General features: G+C 46.6%; 1 protein-coding gene across 2 annotated transcripts; it reads left to right on the top strand.

Moving 5' to 3' along the window:
• The first annotated feature begins 49 nt into the window (after positions 1-49).
• pds5a (PDS5 cohesin associated factor A) lies at positions 50-24,159 on the top strand. 2 transcript variants are annotated; one of them, XM_084465804.1, is made up of 33 exons: positions 50-152; positions 1,025-1,177; positions 7,507-7,710; positions 8,061-8,147; positions 8,256-8,353; positions 8,621-8,747; positions 9,452-9,532; positions 9,974-10,114; positions 10,389-10,504; positions 10,723-10,817; positions 11,266-11,411; positions 11,805-11,956; positions 13,144-13,257; positions 13,815-13,896; positions 14,095-14,143; positions 14,250-14,389; positions 15,515-15,630; positions 16,319-16,424; positions 16,914-17,074; positions 17,242-17,365; positions 17,673-17,831; positions 18,421-18,489; positions 18,640-18,776; positions 18,953-19,076; positions 19,178-19,382; positions 19,736-19,850; positions 20,050-20,182; positions 20,852-20,971; positions 21,164-21,226; positions 21,543-21,694; positions 21,848-21,929; positions 22,056-22,306; positions 23,758-24,159. In XM_084465804.1, exons 2-33 carry the CDS (start codon positions 1,064-1,066, stop codon positions 23,759-23,761), a joined length of 3,867 nt encoding a protein of 1,288 aa, XP_084321930.1. In that variant the 5' UTR covers positions 50-152; positions 1,025-1,063; the 3' UTR covers positions 23,762-24,159. The 2 variants fall into 2 exon arrangements, with proteins under 2 accessions (XP_084321930.1, XP_084321931.1); XM_084465805.1 differs by lacking the exon at positions 50-152 and adding an exon at positions 323-462.
• Positions 24,160-24,435: the final 276 nt, after the last annotated feature.

The raw sequence follows: 24,435 nt of genomic DNA, 5'->3' as shown, positions 1-24,435 counted from the left end.
GCAATGCCCTGGGCAGACCGACGGGGGCGCTACACCCCCAGTCTTTGCACACAGATCATTCGAACTGCATTGACTGAAGGGAGAGAGCTTTGTGCCGAAACTAGAAACCTTATCTGTGTCAGACAAATGAATTAAAACGGGCCACTCAAGAGGTAAATATTTTGAACGATTACTCCGAGAATACCCGAAGATTTCTGTTGTCGCTGTGTGCGCCAACTATGTTCATTTTTTAACCATCAGGGTGTTGAAAACGAAGCGTAGGGACAAGTTGTTGGTCAGATGAGGGCTCCGGGAGGACGGTAGCAGTATATGCCTGTGTGAACTAGCGGCGGCAGGAAGCGATGTGTTGAAGTTGAAAAAAGAGAGAAACAAGTAAATTAGCTAAATGCTCCTGCTGAACAAAGTGACGGCGTTGGCCAGAAACTGCACGATCGAACCACGGGAGCAGTGTTCCCACTCCCAGTTCGTATACTTAAGTTGTACTCCGTCCTAGCGTTGTAGCGGCAGGGCTCGGTGTGATGGGGATCTGTGGAGAGCTCGCGGCCTAGGCCACCATGTATGCTAACCCGTTAGCCGTGGCGACTAGCCGCTAGGTAGCTAGCGTCGTCTGCTACTCTACTGTGTAACACTCCCGCAAAATTGCCCACAATCTCAATGCAGCTAGCTCACTGGCCATCTCATTGGCTAAATGTGTGGCGGTGTGGGGTTTTATCCGAGGACACTTTTCGAGCGCTTGTGCTGAACTAAACCGGCGTTGTGGTTTGTGTACCTTAATGGTGTTTGTGAACGTGAGCGTTGAGTTCACACCGAGCTATCTACGTTAGCATGGGGACATACGTACAATACTAGTTTTATTTTAGCTTCGCTCTAACACTTTCTGTCGCTCGAGCGTGTGTTGTGTAGAACTGTGTATTCGGCGTTATTGTGAGATGGTACACGTTGGATATTACTACTTGTTTGCAAATAAGGATTTTGTGAAGTGGGATAGGTTTGTTGTCGTGAACTTTTGTTTTCTGACCCATAGAGGCCAGTAGAAGACCGTCTGGAATATACACAAACAAGCATGGAGTTTCCACCACAGCAGAAACCGGCGGGGGACGGGAAAATCGTCTATCCACCGGGAGTAAAAGAGATTACGGATAAAATCAGTAACGATGAGATGGTCAAACGGTTAAAGGTAAGTTAACCGCTTTTTTTGTGTCTGCTACAAGCACCAGCCTATCACTGTTTCCAGATGAACATCTTCCATGAGATGCCAATACCCTGTTGCCAATTTATTTACATGCATGATCTCACCTACACATTCTATTGCGGTCTGCCCTATATTGTCTGTTTTCACACCTTTGTTCCATGAAGACATTTTTTCTATTCTAGAGAAGTGCATGTTATTTATATAAATGGTGAATGATTAAACGTGGTAATCAGAGGCAATTCATATCAACCTACAATGAACAGTGTTTGATGTGGTGTAGATTGAAGATCTCTAAGGCACAAGCAGATAGTTGTATCTAGCCCAGACCTGAAAATAAAATAGGCAAGTCATTGTGTGCTGTTATGGGAAAGAGCTAGAACAAGACAAAACGGTTGCCAACAGCTGTTTTACTCCTGCTGCAAAGTATTGCTTGTGTATGGAGCTTACTTTTCTCTGCCACAAACTCAATCGAAAGCACATTAAAAAGCATTATGCGACACAATGAGTGCGTGGGTCAGTATAATCTATCCTTATGATCAATTCTGCTGTAAGTTGTTTTCCAGAAAATTTTAATTTTTATCTCCTGTCACTTCACATTGACGTTGACCCAAATTATGTGGCAATGGTTCTACCAAAGATGAAAGGAGTTTTGGTCAATTTCTTTACCCAACATAAACACAAGAGATGATGTGTCTGAAAAATGGCCAGCTCCCTGTAGGGCCATCCTAGAAGTTTACTCAGGAAACATGGCACCTGCAGACCCCATGCAGTCACTCAAAGGGCTGCATTCTTGTATCATGGGGAAAGTTGTCATTTGTTTTTACAAGACTCCAAAAAAGGACAGTTTCAGAACTCAGTTCAGCAATTTACCACAGTCATTGGTCATTATACGGATGCAGAGTGTTTCATTCTGAATCCCTTTGCCGACATTGCAGCATGCTCTTTTTTTGTATGAAGTAATTATGACGGCCATTAACTGAAGATATACTTATGACTGATGGACTTAGATGTGCAAACCTCATCTTCCCAATGATATTGGCTAGTCACATGCATTGTATGTTCAAGTGTTTTCACACAAGGGCACACAGGGTGACGAATCAGGACGCAGCTTGTGCTTGTTGAGTTTGTTGTTGTTTGTCTAGTATGTTGTTGTTGTACTTCTAGATTGAAGATAGTACCAGTTGCTGAACGGTAGAACATGTAGGTTTATTCTTTACCACCATTGGTGGTAAAGAATATCTGTAATAAATAATACTTTATTATAAACACTTGGTAGCTATTATTGTTTCCTCTTGAATTTGGTTATTTTTCAACCACCTATATGCATTGTGAGAATAATGTTTGTTAAAGGGAAGATTTTATAATTAGTATTGTTCTTCAGCATTGAATGCTGACAATATAGATGGCAATGTAGTTTGTACACAATCATGTTTCCTTCGTATCCACAACTGTTCCAAATGCCAGAGTAAACACATTTTTCACATATGCTCAAAAAGTTGAATGCAGGTGACCCAATATGCTTTGAGGGAAGTTGCACTAAGAAGTAAATTGCAGTTAAAACTGGTCTACCCACTGTGTAAACTGCAGCAAGAAAATGGAGACTAGGCCTGGGCAATAAAACGGTAACAAACTTATCGTAGATGATAGACTTTTGATCAATATAAAACATGTTCAATATATATATCGATAAGAGACTGGACCACTGAATCTAGCAACTGGTTTTGTTACACAAACACGGTTCCATACTTATTTACAATATTTGAGTGTTTTTCATTGTAGTATCGACATTGGAGTATTTATCAATGAAGAACAGTGGAAGGTCATATTAAGTGTTAAACAGAACTGTTTAAATCTGGCATGGTAATTCTTAGTCTTTTAAGGTCATTAAAATAATCAATAGTTATCGATATCGATCAATATGATCAAGTTATATCGTGATATGTCTTTCAGCCATATTGCCCAGGCCTAATGGAGACCTGTTGTTTTAAAAAAGTTAGCAGCAGTTATGTCTTGTAATCAATTGCCAGCACCCTTTGTGCACCACCCTTTACCCTGGTTTCTCTCTTTCTCTAATAACGTGAGCGACTTACCATCGCTGTATGAACTCTGCTTGACTTTAGCATTTCAAGTAGAAGTGACCTAGGTCACTAGTGTAATCCCTGGTGTAATATCAGCTTTTTTGATTATTCTGGTCTGTAATTACAGACATTTATGTTTGAGTAGGGCAATGGTTCCTTTTCCTCGACATGTAAAATCAAGTACCAAAGGGACATGGTGGCATATAAAGTTGTATTTGGGCAATTATGAATCTCTGTATACTGCTGAAGGTAAGTGTAGCAAGAGGGATGCACACGTGAATGGCATCAAGAACTGTCAAAAGCAACTGTTCAAATGGGGCCGAGCTATGGAATTGTCAAACAATCCCTTGTGTCCCTTGTAAGTGAAAGATGTAGATCACAGAGAGGATGTTCTGGTTGCCTCAGAGGAGAGCAGAACACGGGAGAGAATGGAGAGAGTGTGACGAAGCGGAACAAAAATAACTGAACATCAATGAGCAGTATACACAAGTAAGGCCCTATGTTCTGCTCGTGGCACAGCAGAACTGCCCTAGACCTCCCCCACACATCTACACGGCTCTGCCGTGCTTGTCAGATTGCAATGGCAAAGCTATATTTAAGTTGTGATGGAGTTCTTCATTTAATGTCATTGCACTGCATGTTCCATTGAATAATCATACGCTGTATTGTGTATTTCCTGTAATTGTTATTGAACATTCAGATGATCATGTTTGGGAATGTATCTGTGCTCTTGGTGTTGTATACATTTCCTTTTTGTGCTGTGTTGGATCCATTGTGGTTTTTAAAGTGTAAGTGAACCCCGCCAAATTCCAACTGAGCTTTTTTTTTTTCTTTTTCTTTTTTGCATTTTGGGCTGAGTTCTAGGAATGAGGGAGGGTGTGTTATCCCCATGACAACGAACCACGGAAGCTATGTGATACTTTTTTTTTTACCTTTTGTTTTTGCATGTGCGTTATAGTGAGCGATGGTTGCGCCACACACTGTAGCGTCATGCTATAAGTGTCCGGGCAGCATTACCCTCTCACAGACTCAAACGTCAAAAATCGACCGGCGCCCACAACAAGCCCCACACATCCACACACTCTGTGGTGGTTTACTTTAACCGTCCCAGCTCTCTCGGGCCACCCCATCATCGTCAACCGCTGCCCAGACAGAGCTCCACAGTGTCCCGTTGTCATGACGTCGAGGATTAGACAGAAAGGCACTTTGACGTAACCAAAAGAACACCACCAGCGTTGGGAGCAGGGTCAAATGTTCACAAGGAAAGGATTTTGCTCCCGTGGCGTTCTCATTTCAGAAACAGTGATAAAATGGCATACATTGCTATGTTGAATATTATAGAAGACTATTATATTCCCATGTTTAAAACGACAACAAAAAAGATTTAAACCCCTTCAAGCATGGATCAACTAATCTAGAGATAATCTGCCAAATGATTATGGGTAGCCATGCTTGGTGGTGTTAGGATGCATCTTTAGATTATCCGGCGCCGTCCCGGCACTGGGACAGTGCAGTGTCAGTTGAATACACTGAGAGACGTTAATTGGGCCGGTGTCAATGGGGCGTCTGTTTGGAGAGGTTTCACCTGTGTGGGTGTGTGGAGAGCAGGCCAGTGCTCTGTGCCCACCCCCCACTCTGCTCGCTTGCTGTTGAGGCAATACTTCTGTACTTGGCAACAGCTCCTCTCGCTCTCTCTCATATATTTATTTATTTATATATATATATATATATATATATATATATAACAAGCACTACTAACCACAGACTGTAGAAACTAATGTGTGACTTTCATGTGGTGCCAAAAAAAAGGGGTGCCGCTTTCCTAGAGATGCCATACTAATGAGAAAGTTGTTATACTTTGTCATTAGTTAGACTTCATTAGAATATTTTGGCATAACACAACATTGGATGCTGGTATACCGTTGATCCAAGTCACGTCTGGCTCTTGTCGTTCTGTCAACAGCTAGTGTTTACACAGAAAATTATGTTTACATTATGTACACCCGATACCAGTCACTGTTCAACCGCTGATCAAGGCTAGATGGTAAAGGCTTGCTAAAGCCTTCTAACAACTACAATGCTCTTTCTGTTTTTACTCATACTATTCAGCAGCTGCGCTTCTTGTCACTGAACAGAATTCTTTGCATTTTAAAGTCACCAAGAAAGTACAATGGTCATCTTTTTTGCTTCATTCCATAGTCATTAAATTGAAAAATGTATTCAGTCATTAATAAAAAGCACCCTGTCCATATGGGAGAGCAACATCCTCTCTGAAAGTCCATGTGTTTGTAACCTAATGACTGCTCACCTGGCGTGCACATCCGTAACTCCCATCCCATGTACTTTTATTGACCGCAGGCGTAAAAAACGCAAAAATAGATTACACTGCTGATTCGACTCAGCTTAATTTAACTGATTAAGTGCATGTGCATTGTTGCAGGTAAGCAGCTTAAACCATGGATTCACTCAAAGCAATACAAGTAGACACGAGAACCAATGGCTGCTTGAATATATAGGCTACTGGGATCAAAATCAGGATTGATGGCGTGCATTTTGCAAATGCCTCCACCCAGCTGGGTGCATCCTTGGCCATGCACTTCTTGGCCAATTCACTCTCCAGCCAGGCCCTGGGGCTCAATTGGAGTACCTAACTTGCAATTTAAAACCTAAAAACATACCCTTGTCACAAATGCAGTCTCTGCGATGCTTTGTCAAGCCATGGCTTCTCTAGCGTCCTAAAGCTGGGGTATGTAGGTTTCGCTTCATTTGAAATTCAAAGGCCATTCCTATCCATCTCAATGCGTCCCTCTGATCTGCCCACCAGATTTATTCGTAGATTATGCACTTTCTGGCTTTCCTTTTTCAGACTTTTTGTATATGTATTGATAATTAATCTCAATGGCATTCGGTGCACAAGCCAACGTTTACTTGCTCTGCTGTACATGAATATAGATTCCTTTTTGATAAACTGACAGTGTGCAGTTGTATGGCAACAGTTTCGGCTTAACTTACCGACTTCCTACTTTTAGTTTGCACGTGTGCACACCCACTTATTATAATCGCCCTCATCCACAAACTGTCCTTCAATACAGTATTTTACACTTGGTTTAAAATCATAATCCTCTTAATATATAGGATATTTTGATGAAAGTTAGTTTTTTCTCAAAGTATTTCATGCTTTTTCATGTCCATTATTCGTTATGTGCCTGATGTAAAAGGACCTTCATTTGCCTAACCTTCCTGGGTCTTTAGACCATGGTGGAAGCGCAGACAACGCAGCAATGTAGCACCTGAGAATAGAAGTTCTGGGTCATTTTGGTGGAAACAAGGTTTAGGATGGTGAAGTAATTCCAGCCAGTTCATTGGTTCTGCTTATACACCCAGTGCTGGTGCATGTGCTTTCCTGTGCCATCGTTCATTGCTGGTTCAAGCTCTCTGGAGCTGATTGGTCTAGAACGATTAAATATAAATCTGTCTTGTCACTCTGAGAAACGAAAGTAATCCTCTTATGGCCTATGGGGTCACTATAGATGTATCATTATTCAATGTTATGTAGTGATGACTTTAAAGGTGCAACATGTACCATAATTGGTTTAAAACATTCCACAAGAATGTGACCATGTGTAGTGAAAACAGTTTGGACATTAGCTCAAAGACATTTGTTTTATTGCACAGATATTAACTTTATTTGGCCTTTACCGTCCCGTTATTCCACTTTGTACCTCAAGAGGAGACTGCGGTCACTGCAGCGTCCAGTCTGCCATAACATTAGAGGATGAAGAGGCGTATTATAGCTGTATTATGTTACTATCATGTTTAGTTACTTCATTTGCGAGCAAACAGAGCATTATGCACTATTGATTATGGTGAATTTGTGCTTACAAATAAATGTGGCAACATCAACTTTCCTGGTGATATTCCCCACCCCCACCCCCCCCCCCCCCCCCCAATTGTGTGGAGCACCCATTTTGCAGTTGGCCAAATCTTACACGTTGCACCTTTTAAACCTAATTCTGACAAATGAGCAGTCTGGCAAACCCCACGTTTTAATGTAAATTATAGAGCTCTCTTCTTAGCCGGAGCAATGTATTTCACAAACAACATGAACAAGTATTTCTCAAAACAAACCAAATGTGCCATTGTTGTCCATTCTGGAATACACTTTTGGTTCCCTACATTATTTGCTTGTTTACACATACACCTCACTCTCTGTCTCGCTCTCTCTGTCTGTCCCAGATGGTGGTGAAGACCTACATGGACATGGACCAGGACTCTGAGGAGGAGAAGCAGCAGTATCTGGACCTGGCGCTCCACCTGGCCTCCGAGTTCTTCCTCAGGAATCCAAACAAGGACGTGCGTCTGTTGGTGGCCTGCTGCCTGGCGGACATCTTCAGGATCTACGCACCTGAGGCCCCGTACACGTCCCACGACAAACTCAAGGTGAAACAGCCTCTCCCAGCTGCCATGCATTAGAGCACAGAAGCCCGATAGTGTTCGGGTTGGCAAGGATTTAGTGCCTGCTGTCGATCGCTGTAAAGGTTATTCATTTGCGGCTTCCAGAAACGGTTTGGTTGGTTTTGAGTTATATAATGGTTATCTGACTAATGTTGACCATGAAGTGGAGCAGGATGCGGTCAATATGTACTGGCTGACCTCCTAATCACATCTGTTCTGCTTCTTCTGAAGACTGTGACCAAATGAGTTTCTGATGATGAAGTGAGTTACCTACAGCTCAGCAACTACGTTGATCTGTTCTGTTCAATTCCTATTCTATGTCTCCTTCTCGGTAGGACATCTTCCTGTTCATCACCAGACAGCTCAAGGGCCTGGAAGACACCAAGAGCCCCCAGTTCAACAGATACTTCTACCTGCTGGAGGTAATGAGAGGCAGGCTGCTGTACTGGGGTAGTGTAATGAAAGGTGGGTTTGTGTGTGAGGAGGAGTAAGGTTATGAGTCATCTTCTCATCTGTGTTTTCGTCTGCAGAACCTGGCTTGGGTGAAGTCATACAACATCTGTTTTGAGCTGGAGGACTGCAATGAGATCTTCATCCAGCTTTTCAAAACACTCTTCTCAGTCATCAAGTAAGGGCCAGGGTCTCCTTTGTACTTACAACAAAATAAGCTTTTGTTCAACTCTTTGTTTTTTTACAAAGTGTATATATACATTTTTGAATAGAAATATGATATATCATGAACTACGGAAGAATTTGCATGTGATTTGTCTGTACGTGCTTTGTTGAGATTCGTAGGGATTTAACAAGAATCCTATTAATATTTTGGGCCTCTTTACTTTTGCTTTCCTAAGCGCATTAAAGTAGACTTCTCTAAAACATATGCCTGTCCTCACAGTAACAGCCATAATCAGAAGGTGCAGATGCACATGATGGACCTGATGAGTTCTATCATCACGGAGGGAGACGGAGTCACACAGGAGCTGCTGGACACCATCCTCATAAACCTCATTCCTGCACACAAGGTGGACATTTGATAATTTATCAAGTGCAGATAAAACGGGCTGCTAAATGTTGATGTTCAATACAAATATTTGGTTCATGGATCCTTATGAAATTAATAGTTTTGTTTTTCTTGGCTGCTTGTCAGAAAAGGCCCATTTAATCCCTGTGGGCTCTGGTAACTCGTTGGCATTTGTTTTTATTCATGACAGACTCAATTATTCATTGAATAATAGGCGTTACATTAATGGACAATGAAAATAATCGTTGGTTGCAGCCCTAAACCCTCAGTCCCGGTTCTTTGGCTCACACATGGCACAAGGACTTTATGAGATGAAGCACTGTATGAAAGCTGAGATTGAAAGGTTTATCTAGACCTTTTCCATATCGACCCAAAGGTGGACACAAACGGAAACAGGATTCATTGCTGTCAGCTGTATTGATAATTAATAGGTCTGGATTAAGATATTGATCGGAGTCTTCCAATAGCGCTGTTATGGCAGTACCTGGGAAAGGATGTCAACGCAATGTGTTTAAGGTTTGAGATGAAACCCTGCATTGCAGAGGGTGGTGACGCCCTAATAAATGAATGGCTACCCATTTAATTGTGATTGCTTGTTGGTTTGAGTGAAATGTCCTTTACCCGCACTGTCACGGCGCCTTGTGCAACATCTACATACACACACAGGATCAGAGACACTGACAAGTCCTTTCCTTTCCACTGCAGAACCTGAACAAGCAGGCGTACGACCTGGCCAAGACGCTGCTGAAGAGGACCGTTCAGACCATCGAGACCTGCATCGCTAATGTGAGTACGGCTGGAGTTTACCCAGCCCATTGGCAATCAGCCACTATTGCTCTTAATAAATCAAGGGCGGCATTAGCTCAGGAGGTAGAGTGGGTTGGCTGGTAACTGCAAGGTTGCTGGTTCGATCCCCGGTGTCCCTGAGCAAGACTCCTCAACCTAATTGCTCCTGATGAGCTGGCTGTCGCCCTGCGTGGTTGACTCCGCCGGCAGTGTGTGAATGTGTGCATGAATGGGTGAATGTCGGTCAAAACTGTAAATGTTTGGTTAAAAGCACTATATAAATGAGGACCATTTACTATTTAAATAATTTTGTTCGATGTATGCTTACTCATTTAAAGACGTCAACCAAAGGAAAACATCAAACCACTTTAAAATGATCTTACTGTGTGTCAGGATGGATGCCTTTAATTTGTTTGTATGTTTGGTGATCTTTCCCCTCAGTTCTTCAACCAGGTTCTCGTCATGGGCAAGTCGTCCGTCAGTGACCTATCGGAGCACGTGTTTGACCTGATCCAGGAACTGTTTGCCATTGACCCCTTGTTGCTGACCTCCGTCATGCCTCAGCTGGAGTTCAAACTCAAGGTAACACACTTTCATAGGACATCAGCGCAGTGGCTTTTTGAGGTTCTGTTTAATTTCAATGATGACTCATTCAGCAAGCTTTTTAAAGCTGCACTATGTATGGCTTCCCCTTGGCAGCCTCTAGTGGTTTGAGTTGTTGCTACAGTTATAGCTATATCATTTTACGACGGGCTTCCAGTGCATTTTCTTTGAAGTTTATGGTTGTTGGAGTGTAGCCATTGTGTCATTGGCTTGTTATGTACTGTATGTTACGTCCATATTATCCTCCTTTTAGAGCAATGATGGTGAGGAGCGTTTAGCTGTGGTACGCTTGCTAGCTAAATTGTTTGGGGCCAAAGACTCGGAGCTGGCCACACAAAACAGACCCCTCTGGCAATGCTTCCTAGGACGGTGAGACCACACACGCATACACATATAAACATGTACACACACACATCATTTATGTTATTGTATCACTTGCTTTGCTAACGTACAGGAATGTTGTTTCATTGTATGTTTTAGAATTGATTCTTATTTAGCTTCAGTGTGTTTATTATGTTTTGTGATTGTGGCTGGTTATTATCGGAAATCAATATGACTTTGATTTACTTCTACATTATCCTCTGCAGGTTCAATGACATCCATGTCCCTGTGCGTCTGGAGTGTGTCAAGTTTGCTAGCCACTGCCTCATGAACCACCCAGACCTGGCCAAAGACCTCACAGGTGTGTGTTTGTGTGTGTGTGTGACTCTTTTCCATCCTGATCTTGCGATAGGGCTTGTGAATCGTGACGTCACACCGCAATCCCCTCCTCCATTTTGGAAGTACAGGAGCATAAGAATGTTAAGTAGTGATAGTGTTTCGGTAATTAATCGTGAAATCGTGTCATTATGGGGTGACATTGTTGTTTGATGCTGCCACAGTGTTTCTCAGGCGAGATGTGGTAAAACAAAGTTTTGATTAGACTAGGATACGGCGTATTTACATTTGTTTGGGATTTTACATTGCTACATCTCTTGAGTACTCTCAAAATATATCGCCAATAAAAAAATCCCATGATGCATTCTGATGTACAGGCCCTATACCCTCTCTCAACTCTCGGTGGTCCTGTGAGCTACGGGTAGATTAAACGATGCCGCTGCCGCGTTTTCCCTCTTTGCCTGTCCAATCAGAGTACCTGAAGGTGCGCTCACATGACCCGGAGGAAGCCATCCGCCACGACGTCATCGTCACCATCATCAACGCCGGGAAGAAGGACCTGAACCTGGTCAACGACCAGCTGCTGGGCTTCGTACGGGAGAGGACCCTGGACAAGAGGGTGAGGCGGCGGCGTCGACACACCCACAGGATGAGCCACCACGCGTCACTCAGCCCCCATGTTCTCACACTGATGATCTGTAATGCCGAGGAAGTGTTTACGCTACTTGAGTGCAGCGTATTGGCAGTCCACTCTTAAGTGCTTTCCATTAGCTCTGGTTCCCGATGTGGGAGGCATAAGGGTTATTTATCAATTTTTTGATATTATCTTATTATCCCTTTGAGCTTTGGGCTCTTTTGTAATGTGCCACAATGAATCAATGACTGGAGACTGTGGGTCTTAGCTTTGTCTACCAATTTCACCCCCCCTCTTCTTCTCTCTCTCCCTCTCCCTCTCCCTCTCCCATGGTTCCCTGCTGCTCTCCTGCTCCTCCATCTTTGTCTGGCTGTGCAGTGGCGTGTCCGCAAGGAGGCCATGATGGGGCTGGCCCAGCTCTACAAGAAGTACTGCCTGCACCACGAGGCCGGCAAGGAGTCGGCCCAGAAGATCACCTGGATCAAAGACAAGCTGCTCCACATCTACTACCAGAACAGCATCGACGACAAGTAAGCGGGCCGCCGAGCACACTAGGACCAACGGCGACCAGGACGAAGAGCGTCAGTATGCAGCAGTAGTAGTAGCGGGACGTTGCATTGGTTATTATTTATTTAGGGGACGCTTTTATCCCAAGCAACTGGGATGCATAAGGGCATCCAACCATGAAGGGACAACCCAGGGATTGCAAGAATCCTGCAAAATTTATCAAATAAGAATCATAGCGCATCATAGAATCATAGCGCATCATTGAACAAACAAAGAAACAGAAAACAAAGAAACAGAAAAGATGGGTTTATCTTTTCATGGGCCAAGTCCAGTCTGAACAGATGAGTTTTCAGTCGGTGACGGAAGATGTGTATGATGCTATCCTGATGTCAGTGGGGAGCTCGTTCCACCATTGTTGGAACCAGGTCAGCAAACAATCGGGATTCTGTTGAGTTTAGCTGTGCCCCCCCCCCCCCCCTTGTAGTGAGGGACTAGCGTGCCGTCTGGTCCATGCAGGGCGTAGCGGACGGGGCTGGGGTGTATGGGTTTGCCCATGTCCTGGATGAATTGCGGACTGTCGAGCAGTGTAGTGGGGGATAACTTGGGTAGGCCGAGGACCAGCCGGCTGCTGAGCTGTGGATGAGCTGCAGAGGTCGACTGGCAAATGCGGGCAGACCGGCACATGCACGGCATCTGTCAAGGCTCTTGTCATCTTGCGTTGAGCCTAGCTCAGCTCTGTTCGAGCTGGTCTGGCCTGCGTGGAACTGTAATAGGCTTTCTTTCCGAGTGTTGATGGTGCTTGTTTTGCACCACAGGAGGAAATACTGGTCTGGCTTTGTTTAGTTTTTTACTGCAGCCTTCACGTGTTGTTCATAATGTGCTTTCCTTGCCTTTTTCTCCACGGGTCCAAATTGATTTTTAGAGAGAAAAGAATGGCTGGGTTTCGTGGGTGGATGAGTCTGTCGTTCTTTGGATGCTTGTGATTTCAAATGACTAAACAAAGGTGACCCAGCACTGCGCAGGGATACGTTTTCTGATGTATTATACGGTACAAGGACTCGAATATGCAATGGTTATGGAGTGTTTTTATCAAAGGTGTGCAGAATAAATAGTTAATTGCCGTTGCTCTGTTGGAGAGCTCTTAGCTTTTCTGCTATCTGCATCTTCCTTAATGTATCTCATCATGCCATCTGTGCTCACTGACCCGCAGGTTACTAGTGGAGAAGATCTTCGCACAGTACATGGTTCCCCACAGTCTGGACACAGAGGAGAAGATGAAGTGTCTTTACTATCTGTACGCCTGCCTGGACACAAACGCTGTCAAGTCAGTACTCCCACACACACACACACACGCACACGTACAGACACACAGACACAGACAAACACAGACACTCAATGAACTCCTGTTGATCCGTAGCTGCTCATGAAGGTTCTGTGGGTCTGAGTGTTGTAAATCGATAGAGTGGAGGAGAGCAGAAGAGGGCAAGATTTGGAAAATAAACAAGCCGATGTCTCTCATTGGATGGCCTTGTAAGCAAAGGTGATTGATGGGAAAGATTGATGGGAAGACGGGCAGTCGGCCAGAAAACATGCTCAGAGTATTTCACTCACCAGAGTACGATCTTTATGGGATTTCTAAAACATGACGTTCAAATTTAAAGCTCTTGAATCTTTCCGACAGCCCCTTTTAATAGTACATCACTGACGTGATATTTAGGTCACAAGGTAGAGTAGAATAAACTAGGCGATTTAAGTCATCTAGATTTTTTTTTAATATTTTCCCCCATTGACCAATCAATGGAAGAAGAAAAAAGGTTTTTCTGGTTGGCTACAGTTACATTGTCCTACCTGCCACCTGATGGTCTCTCGGTGTCTTCTCAGAGCTCTGAATGAGATGTGGAAGTGTCAGAACATGCTCCGGGGCCTGGTCCGGGAGCTGCTGGACCTCCACAAGCTGCCACCGGTGAGCGCACACACACATGCACGTACACACACGTACATGCACACACACACACACACACACGCCTATACATATAGATGTGTCTTCAGCTGTCTATTTTTAAATGGATGTATTCCCCTCCCACCCACAGATGTATTCTTATTTTAACCGCGCCACGTGCTGTGTTCAAAGTGTAAACTTCTTTATCTTTCTCCAATTTAGTGCGAGGCCAATAATACAGCCATGTTTGGAAAGCTGATGACCATTTCCAGTAAGTCTACACACACACACACGCAGTGCACACACGTGTCTGTGAGTTCATGTCATGAAGCCGTGGTTCTGCCCGCCCTGGCTCACTGGCCCGCCGTGTGTTCCAGAGAACCTGCCGGATGCCGGCAAGGCCCAGGACTTCATGAAGAGGTTCAACCAGGTGCTGGGGGAGGACGAGAAGCTGCGCATCCAGCTGGACACTCTCATCAGCCCCACCTGCTCCTGCAAGCAGGCCGAGATCTGTGTGGTGAGGCACGCACACGCACACGCACACACACAGACACACACGCACAGCCTCACTCTTGTCACGACCGGCTCGGGACCCGGACACAGAAACAGCTCTTCAAAGGAGATTCGTTTTCCTTGTCGACTTCCTCAGGAGTAACCAAAACACAACCATTAATATTAATGAATGAACGTGGGACGTCAGCGGGGCACCAATTTGTGGGCGTGTAGAGCATACGATGTTTGCATGTCGAGGTGAAGTCAAGCGACAAACAGCTCTGGTTGGAGGAATACTAAAACAGAAGAAGAAAGGGTAACACGACCCAACAGAGGAGCGCATCGGAGCGAGAGAAAGACAAACCAGGAGAAGTTAAATAGACTGAAGCACGGCCGCACCGTACCACCGCATCTGCCCATTGGCCGACCCTTTAGATCAGGTACATAACAGGCAGAGAGGGAGAGATCGTCACACACAACACACATACGCTCATATCCTTTTCAAAAATGGAATCTATGCCATTTTGTCACTGTTACTGAACTGTCATTTAGAGAAAAGGGGTGCTGATGTGAGTAAGGTTTAAGCGTATTCGAGTTACATCTCCCATTTATTATTAATGCTCCAACACAATGACAGCAATAGCTAAAATGAAAGTATCACAGAGCTGGTGTTGGTCGTAACCATGGAGATGACAGGTCCTTCCTCGAACTCATGCCTTCTGGGCAAAGAGCTCTCATAGGCTGTTGAAATAATCCTAGTATTTCCCGATTAAACCGGGTACAGTGTAGTCGCTCCCCGACTTGTGGCTTGTTCGGTTAAGGAAGAGCCGTACTATCTCAGTGTCCCCGTAGTCCCTGCTTGAGCGGTCACGCAAACACTCCTAATCCCTCAAAATCCCTGCAAGTCTCATTGAAAAGGGTGCTTCTTGATAGAAACAGAGAGGGACGCCATGGTTCATATTTGACAGATACCAAATATTTTGTACCAGATACTAATACAGGTACCAGATACTAATCCTTATAAAGACCATATAAGCCTTTAATATCTTTAAAGGTTGGCGCTGTTATACCATAGTATTTCTTTTAAAATGCTTTAGTGGTTGAGAGGATTGTTTATTAGTAGTTCATTTGTATGTGTCCGTGTGTGCAGAGGGAGATCACTCGTAAGCTGACGTTCCCTAAGCAGCCCACCAACCCCTTCCTTGAGATGGTCAAGTTCCTGTTGGAGCGCATCGCCCCCGTCCACATCGATTCTGAAGCCATCAGGTCAGTGAGATACCACTGGTTTATCAAATGCATCCCACTGGTTTATCATCAAATACATCCCACTGGTTGATCAAAAGGATCGCACTGAAATATAACGCTTCCATCATGGAGGGAGTCCTCATTTCAGATCGGCTCCACTCTCTACATCATTATTTTATTTAGAGAAAAATTCATTTATCGTCCAAATTAATTGCAGTTTTCCCAAATGCTCCGTTTGGTTTGAAGGGATGTGAGCACAATACAATACAGTTCCTCCTGATTCTCAGGGGACCGCCACACAATGCCCCACTGTGAGCACACACACGGCCGTCTGACTTCACACGGGACCCAGCGTTATGCACTCCCCTTGTGTTCGCCATGATATTGTGTAAAACACACGCGTGCACAGACACAAGCAAGGAAATGTATTCAAACAGGGTCTTTCCTATTCACTGAGCCACCTCCTGGCGGAGCAGTGTAACTGCAGCCCTGAAACCACTAGTGGTGTTAACCCTTTACATGGAATGGAAAAACATGGCAAGGGAAGGGCCAAAAGCCTTTTTTTATTGGTTTGTTTTTGTCAAATTTCCCCCCACATTTATGCAACATTATATCACGCATGTTTGACATTATGTTGGGTTATTGAGCATGGAGCGCGGTCAGATGGATAATTTCTGTGTTCTAGTTAAGTGTGTGTTTTTTATTTCAGCGCCCTGGTAAAATTGCTTAATAAGTCTATTGAGGGCACGGCCGACGATGACGAGGAGGGAGTTACCCCAGATACAGCCATCCGCTCCGGGCTGGAGCTGCTCAAGGTACCCACGGGGGTCTGGCTACGCTCACGGTTCAGTGACCTCAGCGATGTTTGGATGACTTCAATGCTCACCGTTTCCTGAAGGGAGATGAGCGACGTTATGTTTTTGACATGACTTCACAGATCTCAGTTTAGGGACGTTATGTTGTTGATTAGTTCATAGCTGACGGTTCCCCAAAGGGAATTTAGTGACGTAGTGTTTTGATGACTTCAATGCTCATTGTTTCCTAAAGGGAGTTATTCAACATTGTTTTGATTTTTTTTTCCTTCTCCTTTTGAGGATTTTAGACATTGAGAATAGCTTGTTTTCACCGTCTCAAGCCTGAATAACAATAGTGATTTTACAAGGTTTGGTTGGGAAGATGGATAAGGAATCATTTCACCCTCACAAGCAGTCCATCACAAAAGGTTTAAGAGCGGCGGCGGTGAGGGGCAACCTAGCCTGCTCCCTCCTCAGTGAGCCGGGTGTTAACCCGACTGTGCTGTGCAGGTGCTGTCGTTCACCCACCCCACGGCGTTCCACTCGGCGGAGACGTACGAGTCCCTGCTGCAGTGCCTGAAGATGGAGGACGACAAGGTGGCCGAGGCAGCCATCCAGATCTTCAGGAACACGGGCCAGAAGATCGAGACGGAGCTGCAGCAGATACGATCGTAAGGGAACCAGCTGTGTCTGTCTGTGTGTTTGTGGGTGTTTGTTTGTTTCTGTGTGTGTGGGTGTGTTTCTTTGTGTCTGTGTGTCTGTGGGCGTGTTCGGTGTGTTCATGTTTCTGTCCTGAGGGTTCAGCGGCCTCTGTAACTAATTCCTCTGCGTCCCCCAGGACTCTGATCCCCGTCCTGCACCAGAAAGCTAAGCGGGGCACGCCCCACCAGGCCAAGCAGGCCGTCCACTGCATCCACGCCATCTTCAACAACAAGGAGGTGCAGCTGGCTCAGATCTTTGAGGTACGACGGCGGACGATGCTTTGCATTTGTCGAGGTGGTCTTGGTTCAAAAAGCACGGCACCCTTTTGGGGCCCGCTTTTGCAATTTACTAACTAATCGAACAAATAATACAATCATCACACAATACACAAACAATAGAAATCCACTTTTCTGTTGAAGTACCTGCTTATGATCTTTGTTATAAAGATGACTGTTATGTCTGCAAGACAGTTACCGGTGTCCCTTCCCCATGCCGTGCTAACAGAAGTCTTGTCAGTTAGCATCCTGCTGTAGAAGTGACTCTGCTTTCTCCCTCTCCCCTCGCCAGCCTCTGTCGCGTAGTCTGAACGCAGATGTTCCAGAGCAGCTCATCACTCCACTGGTCTCCCTGGGCCACATCTCCATGCTGGCCCCGGATCAGTTCGCCTCACCCATGAAGTCCATCGTGGCCAACTTCATCGTCAAAGACCTGCTCATGAACGACAGGGTGGGCGGCGCACACCACCTTTCGGACGTGAACACACCTGTGCCATAGCGCACTCATTCACATTCAGTTAATGTGTCCTCACTGGTACCCTCACAATGTGTAGTCTCCAGTAGGGGTGGGAAAAATAATTCTTCGATGCATCACGATTCTCTCCAGAACGATTCCGTCTCGATGCAGATAAGTTAATAATCTAATCTAATAATAAAATATATTTATTATTATTTTTAATGACATTTATTCGCCTGCTGCAACATTCTGTTCGCCTGCTGCAGAGCGCAGACTTTATCTAGTATAAAATATTAGATAAGGTAATTCATCTGTTGATTGTCTTTAGTGATCATCACAAAAGTAGGAAGTGAGCAGCAAACTCTTTTGAAAATCCCGCATGGAAATGTACATAAACAATGATGCATCGATAATCATTTAAGAATCGAATCGTTGACCGCTGAATCAGAATCGAATTGTGCCAAGAGATTCCCACCCCTAGTCTCTCCGGTCATGTGACTCGTAGAGAAGTGAGAGTGTGTGTTTTATAATGTAACGGTTTTGAGCGTGACAAAGGTGGTTAACAGTGAAACTCTGCCTGCAGTCAACGGGGAACAAGAACGGGAAGCTGTGGAGCCTGGACGACGAGGTGTCGCCCGAGGTCCTGGCCAAGGTGAGACTCCTGGAGTGCCGAGGAGGAGGAACGGCTGAGGCTCGTTACATTACAACCTGTTGTTCAAACCCGGTCGGGGCACTGCAACCATCACACCTGATCCGTTTCCGTCGCCCGTCTCTCCCCCCCCCCCCCCCCCCCCCCCGCCAGGTCCAAGCCATTAAGCTTCTGGTACGCTGGTTACTGGGAATGAAGAACAACCAGTCCAAGTCGGCCAACTCCACGCTGCGCCTCCTCTCGGCCATGCTGGTCAGCGAGGGCGACCTGACGGAGCAGAAGAAGATCAGGTGACTAGAGCTCCAGGATAAAGACGTCTGACCCGCACAACCAACATATTCAACCGACAAAACCGCTCCCTTTTTTAAGTGGACGAGTCTTAACCCTCGAGTCTTTGGCATTCTTCCGTTTGGTAAATGTTGAATGAGCCGTCTGTCCTCTGTCCCCCCCTCCCCCCCCCTCCTAGTAAATCGGACATGTCTCGACTGAGGCTGGCTGCAGGGGGCGCCATCATGAAGCTGGCCCAGGAGCCCTGCTACCACGACATCATCACGCCGGAGCAGTTCCAGCTCTGCGGGCTCGTCATCAACGTGAGTCCGCTCTCTCGTCTCGTGTCTTTTGTGATGTAGGCAAAGAGTGACATGCCCCCAAACGCTGACGCGCTCGCTTGCTTCCCCCCCCCCGAGCGCAGGACGAGTGCTACCAGGTGCGGCAGATCTTCGCCCAGAAGCTGCACCTGGCCCTGGCCAAGCTGATGCTGCCCCTGGAGTACCTGGCCGTGTTCGCGCTGTGCGCCAAAGACCCCGTGAAGGAACGGCGAGCCCACGCACGCCAGTGCCTCCTCAAGAACATCACCGTCCGCAGAGAGTACATCAAACAGAACCCCCTCGCCCAAGGTGGGTTCAGAACGAGTACTGTAAACCCCCGTGATGAGTACTGAGCTCTAGGTCTGTTCGTTATGTTTACATGAGGGTACTGTAAACCATGTGATGTGTACTGAGCCCGAGGTCTGTTCACTATGTCCACATCCTAGTACTGTAAACCACATGAGTACTGAGCTCTAGGTCTGTTAGACCACACCTTTTTAGCACTAAGGTTGGAAAATCCTTACCACAACTATCCTATCCTAAGAGTAAAGGCGCATTCATTATTTAGTTTTAACTGCAGCAGCGACATCTTTTGGTGTGCAATCCGAAACAACGCCGCCTTCTGGTCGTATCTGAACCCGGTCCCTTTCTGTCCCGTCCAGAGAAACTGGTGTCCCTTCTCCCGGAGTACGTGGTGCCGTTCATGATCCACCTACTGGCGCACGACCCGGACTTCACCAAACCCCAGGAATACGACCAGCTCAAGGACATCAAAGAGTGGGTTTCATGAGGCTTCCTTTACTGTCACTCTGCTCTCCCTGAGCCCCGGAGAGCTCCAGGCCCGCTCTGCATTCACATCCAGCGCTCCAGTCCAGTTCATTCTCATTATCTGTGCTATTGTTAGCGTCCGTGTCCACGGCCACACAGAGCCAGAGTGTTCCGGTGTTGTGAACGGTGCCGTCCTCTTCTTCTGCAGGTGCCTGTGGTTTATGCTGGAGGTGCTGATGACCAAGAACGAGAACAACAGCCACGCCTTCCTGAGGAAGATGGTGGAGAACATCAAGCAGAGCAAGGACGCGCAGTGTCCTGACGACGTGAAGGCCACCGAGGTACACACCCACACGCACACGCACAGACATGCATTCACTCACACACACACACACACACACACACACACACACACACACAGGCACAGGTACACGCACACGCATACACGCACATGCATACACGCCCACAGGTACACGCACATGCATACTGGTACATGCACACGCAAACATGTACACGCGCATAGATACACGCACACGTATAAACTTGCACAGGTACATGCACACGCATGCAAGCAATTGTCAAATATACACACTTACCTGGGCTAATTAAGTCATACATTATTTACATGCTCCAAATTAAATCAAGTCTTACTGGCTCTGATCACAGCTGGTATCTTGTATCCAGACAGACTGATTGCACTCCTGAAACATGAGTCTCCCCCACTGACCTTCTGATTAGTATTCTCCATAAACATGAACCACATATTCATATTGTTACCGTAGAGCAACGATTTATTCTATTGTGTATGGACTCAAACATAAGAACTCTTGTGTGTGTACATACAGTACACTCACTCACTCACTGATCACTGACATTATTCCGCAAGTTGCCTTTGTTTAAGATCCAAGGAATCTGTGTTAATGTATAGATTATGATTGGCGAGGTTTAGCCTTCAGTGTTTTGCGTGGACCTCAGCCTGACGGCGTGGTTTGTGTTGTCGTGGGTTACAGAAGCTGTACATCGTGTGCGACGTGGCTCTGTTTGTCATCGCCAACAAGAGTACCGCGTGCCATCTGGAATCCCCCAAAGACCCCGTCATCCCGTCCAAGTTCTACCTCATCCAGGACAAGGTAAACTCAACACTCCCACACTGAGACCCGTGGTTCACCTTCACATCCTGTCAAAGGGCTGAGGTGGTCTTGAGGTGTATCATTTCCAGGAAACATTGGCGAGGTCTGGGCCGAGGCACAGAAAAATCTATTGGGAGATCAGTTTGGGAACGGATGCTAATCAAAGATGCTTTTCCTTTCTTGACTTGTCAGGACTTCAAAAACGACAAAGACTACTTGTCAGCAGAGATGAGACAGATGCTGCTCACTGGGAAGGTATGTTCTGGTTGTTCAGATGCTGTTCATTCTCCAGCCCTTCAGCTTCCTAGAGGGATCCTCTTGTACTATTGTTCCACCTAGCTCACAATGGCAGGCCTTTTGAAATATCTAATGTAACCCTGTAAGACGACACTTATGCTTGTGGTTCTCCAAGAGGGTTCGATTGAATTGTATGTCGGTCTTCGCAGTGTCAGACCCTATTCAGGTTTGAGAACCGGTTGTGAAACACGAACTTCAGAGTGCTGTGGTGTCTCTCTGACCCCGGCCTCGTGGTACTATGCTAATGAGCTGTGCTATTCTCTGTGCCACGCAGCCCAAGCCCAGCCCCGTGCTGGGGGCCGTCAACAAGCCCCTCACGGTACCCGGGAGGAGGGTCTTCATCAAGACCCCCACCGCGGGCTCGGACCCTGCCAGCAACGCCAGCACCAACTCCCAGAACAGCCCGCAGACTCTCATCAAGAACAGGTAGACACACAGGCCACACAGGCCACGCACGCACGCACGCACGCACGCACGCACGCACGCACGCACGCACGCAACGGAGGTCCCCTCTGGGCTGGACACGGAGCGTCTGATCATCCTGTCGTTACTGACGGCGCGTTCGCCTTGTTCCCACAGTAACGCGGGAACAGAATCGACGGAGGCCGGCGCCCGGGAGAACAACGAGAACCCTGTGATCAAGAACGACGACGGCAAGAAGGTACCTCCATCCACACTCTCCGTCCGCACGCTCTCTCAGGTCCAGGGCGCCTGATGATTCTCCTCGTTCAGACGTCCATACTGACCTCTCTCTCTCGCTCTCTCTCTTCCCCCCCCAACCCTCCAGGCGGAGGCGGGTCAGAACACGGCGCCCACGGCCACGCCGGGGGCCACGGTACCCAAGCGGCGCGGACGTCCCCCCAAGTCGGCGAGCGTCGCCGCCAGTCCCGCCGGGGCGGCGGAGAAGGAGGTGGTGGTGGTGGCGGTGGCCGGGGCGGGCCGCGGCAGGAAGAGGCCGTCCGAGGGCGTACCGGAAGCCAAGGTGTCCAAACAGCAGCCCAAGGACGACGGCGGGAAGAGACAGATCGCCCTGCAGAGGTGAGGAGGGGAGGAGGGGGGGAGGGGGGGAGAGGAGAGGGGTGGACCTGCAGAGGGGAGGAGGGGGGGAGAGGAGAGGGGTGGACCTGCAGAGGGGAGGAGGGGGGGAGAGGAGAGGGGTGGACCTGCAGAGGGGAGGAGGGGAGGAGAGGGGTGGACCTGCAGTGGAGGGGAGGAAAGAGAACCGGTCCAGGCAAGTTCAAGCCCAGTTCAGATCAAACACATGTGAAGACAAAAGGTTGTTTGAGCCCCCAGAGAAGGTTTGGGCGGTGAGGTGCAGGGCGTCTAATGAAGGTCAGATGGCCGAGTGGCTTCAGAAAGCATGACTTATCTACTTTAGTATTTAAACATGGAGGATAATGGACCTCCACCGTCACTTGTTTGCGTAAACAAAAGTATTTTGTTTCTAAGTGCAGCTTATTAGTTTCACTTAAGTGTTTTTTTTTAATGTCTCTTAAGTGTTTAAGACTGATATTGGCACGTGGAAAAAATGAGTCATTGCATTTTTGCGCTCGTAGCAGTAATGTCACAGCCCTGTTTCACAACGTTTCCTGTTGGTTATTTTGCAAGCAGTCTTGTTGCAAATCTTTGATCTGAACTTGACTTAACGGATAGGGAGGGGGTAACGTAGTTAATAATCAGGGAGACCCAGGAGAAACGGACAACCCTGAATGCCGTGCTGTGACGTGTTGCAATTATGCCATGTAATCCCCAGTGATTTAGCTCCACAAAGAACACAATTAAACCAGTCAGCTGTGCTCTCTCACCAGGGGGCCCCACTTGTGGCCCTGGAAGGATTCAGCGAGAGAGCGAGAGCGAAGTGGAGAGAGAGAGCAGGTTGTAGTGCAGAAGAGTCCTTTCCGCCTGGGCAGCGAGGGCGAAACGGAGCGAGAGCTGGAGTCCAGCCCAGACTGCGTGAGCGTTGGCAGCAAGGCCACAGAGCTATGCAGCCTGCAACGACACACACAGAGCGCCGGCCAAGAGCTGGCCTCTCTGTTCAGCGAGGACGAGGAGGCCGCCCCCGCCGGTGGTGGTGTTGAGACAGGGGCCGCTCGCCCCGTGGGGCAGAGCGGGCCCGGCAGAGCAGAGAAGGCAGGGAGCCTGATAGTGAGTTCCCCTAGGGAGGCCAGGACCATGGGGACATGAGGCTATGTGGATCCCTTTGCGGGGGGGGGGGCGGGCGGGGCTGGTAGTCTGGTTACCAGTTGTATCACAACCGCCCGTGCCGTCCAGTTAGTGGGTGTCAAGCTCGTGTCATACAGCACGTAGCCGACTGAGTATAGGGTGAGATGTTAAGTCAGGACCCAGGGTTGAGTAGAACTGTGTTTCGACATACGTCAGCTTTTCATGTCCGTCATATCATTTATTCATATCGCGTCATAATTCATAATGATGGCAGGTTTGAATACTGCCGTGTCTTTGGATCTAATCGTTGTTTGTTTGTTTTCCAGGTAAAGAGATCTTTGAAGACAAGGAAACGGCGGTAGAAGCCTGTTGGACTGTCTTCTGACCACACACACAAACACACACAACCACACACACTACCACACACAAACACACACACACACACTCGTCTGACTCTAAAGCTCTTCTGGATTCCTGATGGACATTTCTTAAACAGAATATACATGCATTCACACATGCCACTGATAATCTAGGTTTTTAACACCTTTTAGTCCTACGTTTGAAATTTGTTGTATGTAGATGTTACTCTCAAAACATGTATTTTTTCCTTTACGTTCGTTGCTCTTTGCTTCTTTTGTGGAGCCGTTTTTAAGAAAAAAGGTTGGACATTTTACAAACGTTTTAATCTGGATATGATTGTTGCTTATTAAATTCCCTGGGAAAAAGTTGTTCTTGTTGCATTTTTGTTCGAGGTGATTCCAGGAAACGTTTTTATTTTCCTGTTTTCTTTACCAGTTCTACAAGTCTTTCCAGATTTCTGACGAGTAATGAAAAATACCTGTGGTTCATTTCGGAGCATCAGTTACCTTCACTCAACGCAACCAAATGCTTTTGGCATGGCAACATGCATTGGGAACCTTGTTTTTTTGTATTCAAGTTATTCATAGTCTGTTAACTTCTGTAATATGGTTTGGGAAAACGTTTAAGGCCAGTTTGAATACTTC

The sequence above is a fragment of the Micromesistius poutassou genome (assembly GCF_964030765.1).
Source record: "Micromesistius poutassou genome assembly, chromosome: 3".
NCBI lineage: Eukaryota > Metazoa > Chordata > Actinopteri > Gadiformes > Gadidae > Micromesistius > Micromesistius poutassou.
The sequence above is the reverse complement of the archived record's forward strand: the minus strand, read 5'-3'. Positions and strand labels throughout refer to the sequence as shown.

Coding starts and splice junctions, on each gene's coding strand:
- pds5a (XM_084465804.1), top strand. CDS start 1,064: ATGGAGTTTCCACCACAGCAGAAACCGGCGGGGGACGGGAAAATCGTC. Junction 16,425..16,913: donor CCGGGCTGGAGCTGCTCAAG/GTACCCACGGGG, acceptor TGTGCTGTGCAG/GTGCTGTCGTTCACCCACCC. Junction 19,383..19,735: donor ACAGAACCCCCTCGCCCAAG/GTGGGTTCAGAA, acceptor TGTCCCGTCCAG/AGAAACTGGTGTCCCTTCTC.